The 8,593-nt window shown below is 47.4% G+C and overlaps 1 protein-coding gene across 1 annotated transcript; it reads right to left on the bottom strand.

Annotated features, from left to right (window-relative positions):
- Positions 1-5,433: 5,433 nt before the first annotated feature.
- LOC133890925 (glucan endo-1,3-beta-glucosidase 13-like) lies at positions 5,434-8,353 on the bottom strand. Its single transcript, XM_062331566.1, has 5 exons — positions 8,229-8,353; positions 6,818-8,122; positions 6,351-6,608; positions 5,916-6,170; positions 5,434-5,641 (listed from the first exon to the last, which is right to left on the bottom strand). The coding sequence occupies exons 1-5, from the start codon at positions 8,296-8,298 to the stop codon at positions 5,607-5,609; spliced, it is 1,923 nt and encodes a 640-aa protein (XP_062187550.1). The 5' UTR covers positions 8,299-8,353; the 3' UTR covers positions 5,434-5,606.
- Between the last annotated feature and the right edge of the window lie 240 nt (positions 8,354-8,593).

The raw sequence follows: 8,593 nt of genomic DNA on the forward strand, positions 1-8,593 counted from the left end.
GCACCACGCCCTTGCCTCTGGTGCAACCTGGGTGCTCCTTAGTTCCCAGTGCCAAAGTTAGCTGGTCGTTCTCCCTATCCGGCCTGAAAGAGCCTTCGGAAGATTCAAGTTTTCCCAGCAAATATTCTTCTATTGTTACATTCCCTGGAAGTATAATAAATAGTTTTAATATTATAAAATAAATATTGTAATCTGGAAAATAGTTTTAGAAAATCCAAATTAATTCTTATAATATTTGAAAATGTTTTGTTTGACAAAATAAATGCTTTAATGTGCTTTGTTGCATATAAAATTAGTTTTAATTCTAGAAAAATGCAAATAAATTTTATAAAATCTTTTGAACTTGTTTTATGTTGAAAAATAATTCTAGAAAATTTCAATATGCACTCGATATAAATTAAAGCATATTATTATATCATCCATACATGTCCTTGATGCAAAATAAAGCTTAACCTAAATATTATACAAATTTCACCAAATACATGAAAGCTGCTTTCACTGAACGATTAATGCTTCGTTATGGTCACGGCGTATGTAGGTAGCTTCCGCAGTGTCATCAATGAGAGGCAGTTCGACATTCTCTCCAAAAGGAGGCAGGTCTTCGAATTTGTCGCAGTCTTCGTCGTCGATAACATCCTCAACACCGACGATCTTTCTTTTTCCTTGAAGAACCACGTGATGCTCCTCCTTGTTAGCTGGGTCCGGGTCCTTTACATAGAAGACTTGTGCAACATCGTTGGCAAGCATGAATGGTTGTTCTCTGTATCCGACGAGTTTGAGGTCCACGGTAGTCATACAGTATATGTCAACCTTGACTCCCCCTGGGAGTCTGACGCATTGGCACCGAAACAGAGGGACCATCAACTCGCCATATTCAAGTTCCCAAATCTCCTCTATGAATCCATAGTAGGTCTCCCTGTTGCCAGCGCGGTCACAGGCATCAGTACGGACACCGCTCTTTTGGTTAGTGCTCTTGTTGTCTTGTGCTCGCGTATAAAGTGTATAGCCGTTAATCTCGTATGCGTGGAATGTGCGAATCGTAGTTGACGGGACATTTGCCAGCAGTTCCAACAGAGCATCGTCGGTATACTTACCCATCATGAGTTGACATAACCAATTACCAAAATTATCTATGTGCTCTTTTGCAATCCAATCATCTGACTTCGTTGGATTTGTGGAGCGTAGCATGCTCACGTGCATTTTGACATACGGGATCACTACAACTGCCTATTGCAGAACTGCGAAGTGTGCTTGAGTGAATGAAGCACGATCTTTGATATGGATTGAAGTATGACCTATCGTCCCTTTTCCCTTTAGCCTCCCCTCATAGCGAGATATAGGCATACCAATTGCGTTCAGTTTCATATAGTCAATGCAAAACTCAATGACCTCCTCCGTACTCCACCCTTAGGCAATACAACCTTCTGGACGACCTCGGTTACGAACATATTTCTTCAGAACCCCCATGAGCCTTTCGAAAGGATACATATGATGCAGAAACACGGGGCCAAGGCTCTTTATCTCACCCACAATGTGAACAATTAGATAGGGCATTATATCAAAAAATGTCGAAGGGAAAATAGTCTCAAACTGACATATAGTATGGACCACATCTTCCTGCAGCTTTGCCAGTTTGTTCGGATCAATGACCTTCTGTGAAATTGCATTGAAGAACGAACACAGCTTAATGATTGGGTCTCGGGCCTTATCCGGCAGAATACCTCGAATTGGAACTGGAAGCATCTGCGTCATCATCACGTGACAATCATCAGACTTCATGCCAACTAACTTCGTATCTTTCATGTTTACAAAGCTCCTGATGTTGGAGGAGTAACCGATCGAAACTTTGACATCACGCAAGCAACCACACAGGCAGATCTTCTCTTCCTCGCTCATAGTGTAGCAAGCTGTGGGAAGTTTCTTTTTGCCGTTATCTAATTGTATGTAGTGTAGGTCCTTCCTGAGGTTCAATTCTTCCAGGTCCAGCCGTGCATTTAGTGTATCTTTTGTTTTGCCGGGTATGTCTAGTAAGGTACCAATCAAGCTATCAAAACACATTTTTCTCCACGTGCATGACATCGATTGCGTGTCGGACCATAAAGATACTTCCAATAAGGCAGCAACCAAAATATTGACATCTTTTTCCACATAGGAGCATTTTTCCCAGCCTGCATTTTTGTACTGCCTGGCCCCTTTCCAAGTACAACTCTAAGTGTCTTAACCATCTTAAATACCTGTTCTCCACTGCGAATCTTTGGAGCTTGACGAAGCTCCACTGTCCCGTCAAAAGCTCTTTTATTTTTACTGTATGGGTGATCTGGACGGAGGAACATACAATGACCCATGAAGATCATTTTTCGGCTATTTTTCAGCCACCGCCCCTTCATTTCCTCCAAGCACTGAACACACTCATTGTACCCTTTTATAGTTTGCCCTGATAGGTTACCAAGAGCAGGCCAATCTGAGATCGTCATGAACAGCATCGCACGCAGGGTGAAATTCTCGCGTCTGTACTCATCCCATACCCATACGCCATCTTTCCATAGTACAAGAAGATCTTCCACCAATGGTTTGAGGTACACATCGATATCGTTGCCTGGTTGATTCGACCCACTAATCAGCAGAGGCATCATAAGGTACTTCCACTTCATGCACATCCAAGGTGGAAGGTTGTAGATACAGAGAGTCACATGCCAAGTGCTATGAGTACTTCTTGTGTTGCCGAAAGGATTCATCCCATCCGTGCTCAACCCGAACCTTATATTCCTCACTTCATCTCTGAATTACTTGTATTTCGAATCGAATCTCCTCCATTGCATGCCATCAGCAGGGTGTCTAAGCATTCCATCTTTCTTGCGCTGTTCGGCGTGCCATCGCATCATCTCGGCATTCGCTCTGTTAGTAAACAATCGCTACAAACGGGGGATTATAGGGAAATACCAAGCCACCTTAACAGGGGGTCTTTTCTTCTTTCTCTTCACCCCCACACCATCGCTCTCGATATCATCAACGTTGCTCTTGTACCGTGGTGCATTGCAAACGCGACACGCTTCCAAGTCTGCATCCTCGCCGCGGAACAATATGCAGTCGTTTCCATATGCATGTACTTTCTCTACTTCCAATCCCAACGGGTAGACAACCTGCTTGGCATGGTACGTATTTTCGGGCAACACGTTCCCCTCTGGAAGCAATTCCCTCAAGAATTCTAACAATTCATTGAAGCCCTTATCGGCCCAACCATTGCTAGCCTTCATTTGCATCAGTGTCAGCACCACATATAACTTGCTGTGCTCATCTTTACAGTTCGGGTAAACTGGTGTTTTAGAGTCCTCTATCATGCGCTGGTACTTTTGATGTTGTCTTTCACCGGTGAAGTCCCCCTCCCCATCACGCAACATTTGTTCTATGCCTTCTTCATTGTTGCCAACAAAAGTATCCCAATCATCGTTCTCGACAAAAGTATCTTCAAATACAGACATATCGAAGTCTTCGTTAGCCATCGGATCGTTGCCTCCGTCTCCTTCGATTGTTGGTTGCCCTTCACGCCCAACATCTGCAAGTTCATCGTGCTCAGTCCAACGGGTGTAGCCAGCCTTGAAACCCCTGCGAATAAAGTGTGCACGGATCTGCTCTATGTTTGAAAACTGCTTCTCATTCTTGCAGTCGACACACGGACAGCATATATAGTACTCGTCACGCTTTCTTTTTGGCTTCTTGTACGCCGCGGCAGCCCTCAAAAAAGCATCGATGCCAACAATGAACTCTGGCCCTCGTTCCTTGTACATCCATGACCGGTCTATCTGCAAATCATTATAATTAAATACATTGGACTTATAATCATTAAATATTTCTAAATCTAGAACATATTCATCGAATTACCTCGCATCCTGATTGGTCCCTATTTGAGGGCCCATCTCCTTCCGGTACTTGGGCCGGGTCAGGGGACCCGCCTTCCAAAGGCTGCCGAGTACGATTGCGACCCGTGGGTGGATGTGCTATCCCTACAATACAGTATTTTATCAACTGTACATGTTAAATTCACTACGTTGATTAATTAACAGAGGAAATCCACTAGATTATTACTAAAATTCATGACTTTAAAAATATACGCAATCCACATACTAGAAAATTAGAGCTAGATTTTAGGGATATTTTGCAAATACCTCCCTAATTTTTTATTCTTTGGATGCCACTCAAATGACAGTTCTAGCGGTATTTTTGCAATTTTTGAATGGCAATAACGGTTCAACAAGTGGCAAATTTGCAATTGTCCCTAGATTTTAATGTAGGCACCCAACTCTATTTACATGTGACTTTTAATCTACTCATTAAATCATCTACAATGATAAAATTACGATCTTTCTCTAATTTATATGGATATTTAAGCTCTTGCTCATTCCAAATTTCAACACCAACTCACAACCACCTAAATTCAAACCTAGAGCAATCTAGCAACTAAAATCCAACTAAGAATCAAATGTAGATCATCTCTATACATCCAACAACGATAAAGTTGCAAACTTTACCTAAATTAGATCTCAACTACATCTCTAAATCCATAACCATGGAACAAGCACCATCCATCATCAACCCTAGAGCAATCTACCAAGTAATCTATCCAAAAATGAAATATAGATCATCTCACTAACCTTAAAACAGTTGACTCCTCGAAATTTTGAAGGCTCCCACGCAAAAAAAAAAACCTTCAATCGCCAAAAAAATGGCAAGGAGGCGCTGTAACACTGGGCTGAGGCAGCGGCGACGGCTCTGTTCTGGGTCACTTTCAGTACCGGTTCCTTTGAAGTAGTGGACCGTACAAGATCGAAAACAACGATCGTGATTCGGCAGTGATGGACCCGGCCCCTGCCCTCCTCGTCCATGTCGGCCTCGGCCCTGAGCTAGCAGTGGCCATGGTGGGAGGTAGACAAATGTTTTTTGGCCTCCACATACATCGCACATGGTTATTGTCTTGTATTATTTGGGATATGTCATATAAAGTAGACGGTTCGTCCTAGCAACTATCTGCAATATGGTCTGCTAGACGGTTTACTATTGTGTAAGATGATGCGTATGGGTGTCATTATAGATTGTTCATAGTGATTAGCTATCTTTTATGTGATTTCACAAATGACTGACAATAATTGGTCATAAGGTGTCATCATAGACACTTTTCAGCAGACGGATAAGAAACCGTATGGCTAGCTTTAGAACTACCTACCTTGTGGCATTATGTAGTAGTGTGAAGATGGAGTTGCAGGGCGGGCAGAAAAAAGACAATCTACAAGGAGGCAGAGAGGCTGCTTGTGGGGGGCTTAGGAACTTCGATGCCCAAGCCTCCGGTTTGTGTGCGTGAGAGATTGCCTCAAACTCTCAATCCAACGGCACATTTTGAACCACGATTTCTTTTTAAAATTGGCACAACACAACGAAAAGATTTTATCAATTATATTTTAATATAATATTAAACTATAACAAGTCTAGCCTCATCATTTTGTGTGGGCCAACATGCTAGTTTTATTGAAAGTACAGTGTCATATGGTTTTATCCTACATCCCGTACACCGAGATGGTAGCGTATCCTTCAAACTTCACTGCTGTTTCTTCAGTTCAGGCCCTCGATGAGAGCACGCAGTTCCCGATCACTGTAAATAGTGGAACAAATACCAGTAAGATCCACCATTCTATTAATTAGTCATCTACTGCACATAGATATCTTAATCAAGAACCATATACATATATATACACTTTCGGTTTGATTTCTAGTTTATCTTTTATATATATACACACACTTTCGGTTTGATTTCTAGTTGATCTTATTATAACTGAAGTATATACTAATTTTTGAAAGATATATACTTTCTAATATATATGCTATTTTTTTAAGATATATATACTTCCTTCTAACAGCGAACTCACTTGGCCGCTGGTAGACGACGGAGGCGGCGCCCGCGAAGTCGCACGTCCCGCTGGCCCGGCCCTTGCGCTGGTAATAGCTGTTGAATGCGTGCGAGGCGTGCGCGGCCTTGGTGTTGGGCTCGAAGCACGCCGCGCCGCCCTGGATATCGCTGCAGTCCGCGCCGTGGCTGCACGCGTAGTCTAGCGCCGCCTGAAGCCGCGCGTCTCCGACCGCCGCGTTCGCCACGCACCAGCTCGACGTCGCGTCGCATGCATCTATCTCGGTAAAACAATGGACCAAACATCCATTGAGATCGCGATTTAGTTAGACATGACATGCAATCATGTGTCGTAGAAACATAATCGTGTAACAGCACGTACCAGCAAATGTGCGAGAGTGCAGTATGCATTGGCAAATGTACGAACACCAAATGAGGAACCAGATATGGTACTAACCAGTTGGTTCCTGGTAGACAACGGAAGCAGCGCCGGCGAAGTCGCACGTCCCGCTGGCCCGGCCCTTGCTCTGGTAGTAGCTGTTGAACGCGTACGACGCGTGCGCGACCTTGGTGTTGGGCTCGAAGCACGTCGTGCCGGGCTGGATGGCACTGCAGTCCGCCCCGTGTCCGCACGCGTAGTCCAAGGCCGACTGCAGCCTCGCGTCGCCAACCGCCGCGTTCGCCACGCACCATCTCGCCTTGGCACTGCAGGTGTCTATCTCGGTAAACAATGGAACAAACACAGCTAGTGAGATCACTGATAAAGGTTGAGAAACAACAAAAGAAAATGAGTTTAACAGCTACTTTTAGTTGAGCTATGATTCTACGAAAATAATTTTGAAACTCCACATATGTCAAATTCAGGAGATCACTGAATCAAGAAACTATTTTTTATATTGACTGAGCGGGAAGCCGAGGACTCACCAGCTGGTGCCTGGTAGACGACGTAAGCGGCACCGGAAAAGTCACACGTCCCGCTGGCCCGGCCGTTGCGCTGGTAGTAGTCGTTGAATGCATAGGAGGCATGCGCGAGCTTGGTGTTGGGCTCGAAGCACGCTGCGCCGGGCTGGATGGCGCTGCAGTCCGCACCATGGCCGCACGCGTAGTCCAGCGCTGCCTGAAGCCGCGCGTCCCCAACCGCTGCGTTCGCCACACACCAGCTCGCCTTCGTGCCACCTCCGCCGCCGCCGCCGCCGTGGAAGTCGAAATCGTAGACCTTCTGCTCATTCGGGTAGAATAGGCCGAAGTTTTGCTCGACGTCGTCCGGTCCATTACCCTTCTGGTTCTCGTTAAAAAGGGCGAAGATGTACACGTCCATGTCAGCGTCAGGGCGGTGCGGAGTGCCCGTGTTGCCGGACAGCACGCGGTTGATGACGTTATTGTTGTATGCATGGGCGTTGGCTATCGACGCCGCCGGGCCTCCCTCCCCGGCCTGCAAATGCCTCCGGCCGCTGCGTGGCTGCTTCCCGGGTCGTAATGTTCCGGCCGACGGATGTCCGGTCTCCCCAATATGCGTTTTCATACTGGCAAAACCCAAATCATCCATTGCATAGTACGTGGCGTCGAGCTGGGCGTCCAGGAGGCTGTAGTACAAGAGGCCGGTGTCGTCGTCGCGCACACCAGGGTTGGAGTTCCCCAGGGCGTAGTTGAGGGAGATTTTGTCTGGCTGATAGGCGTACGCCAAGAACGGGTAGACATTGATCGTGAGGTAGGAGCCGGTCCGCTGCAGGAGGTCGAGCATGGGCTTCATCACCGGCTGCGCGATGTCGTCCCGGAACCTGCCTGCGGACGGCGGGAACGAATCTTGGACCGCTGAGAACGCGACCGGCGTGGACACCTTCACGGCATCGGCCAGGCCCAGCTTGGCCAGCGCCCCCTGCACGTTAGTCATGGCCGGGACGAGCTGTGGCGTCAAGTCCGGCCTCGAGTCGAACACCTCGTTCCCCACGGCCACGGCATGGATCTGCGTGGCGGGGTAGTACGCCGCCACGTTGCTCCGCGCCCACTGGAGCGCGTACGAAGGGTCCGCGGCCGCGGCGGCCAGGTTCTCGTTGGGCAGCATCACCATCACCTTGATGCCGGTGTTGGCCAGAGACGTCAGCACCTTTGGGTTGGAGTCGTATAACCTCACCATGGTGATGCTGTTCTGCTTCAGAAGCTGCACCACAGACGCCGAGTCCGGCAGGTCGTTTGCCACCCTCCCGTAGTTCACGCCCACCTCTCCCGCCTCTGCATTGTACACCAAGAAACATTAGTTGCCAGTTGCCACTCAATCGGACCAGCGTTAATTATCCCCAAAACAGAGGCAGTCATTCTGCGCCGTGCGCGATTATACCTGCACAGGAGAAGAGGAGTAGAGGCAATGGAGCACCGAGGAGGACGACAAGGAAGTGAGCGAGCGCCATGCTCCCTTGCGGAGGCGAGGGGCACTGGGAAGTCGACCGGGCAGAGCAGGACGAGGCTGAGTGTGTGACGACGAACCAAAGGGTGCGTGGGAATTTATAGCCAAGGTCCCGCGCGGCGGCGGCTGCGCGCGGTGCAAGTGATGGGTTTAGCTTTTGTGTGTGGCACGCACGGCGAGGTGGCACAGCACGACGCACCAGACCACTTGCCGTTTCCCACGAGCGAGTGCAGGTGCACGGCGGCATATCTTGTGCTCCAGTCGAGATCCTCTTGCGTCACAAATCCACCATTAACGAA

This window comes from Phragmites australis, chromosome 14 (genome assembly GCF_958298935.1).
Source record: "Phragmites australis chromosome 14, lpPhrAust1.1, whole genome shotgun sequence".
Taxonomy (NCBI): Eukaryota; Viridiplantae; Streptophyta; class Magnoliopsida; order Poales; family Poaceae; genus Phragmites; species Phragmites australis.

Excerpts from the sequence above, each read along its gene's own strand:
- LOC133890925 (XM_062331566.1), bottom strand. The coding sequence starts at position 8,298 with ATGGCGCTCGCTCACTTCCTTGTCGTCCTCCTCGGTGCTCCATTGCCT. Across the intron at positions 6,609-6,817 it reads CGTCTACCAGGCACCAGCTG|ACACCTGCAGTGCCAAGGCG; the intron begins GTGAGTCCTCGG and ends TTACCGAGATAG. Across the intron at positions 5,642-5,915 it reads CGTCGTCTACCAGCGGCCAA|TGATCGGGAACTGCGTGCTC; the intron begins GTGAGTTCGCTG and ends CACTATTTACAG.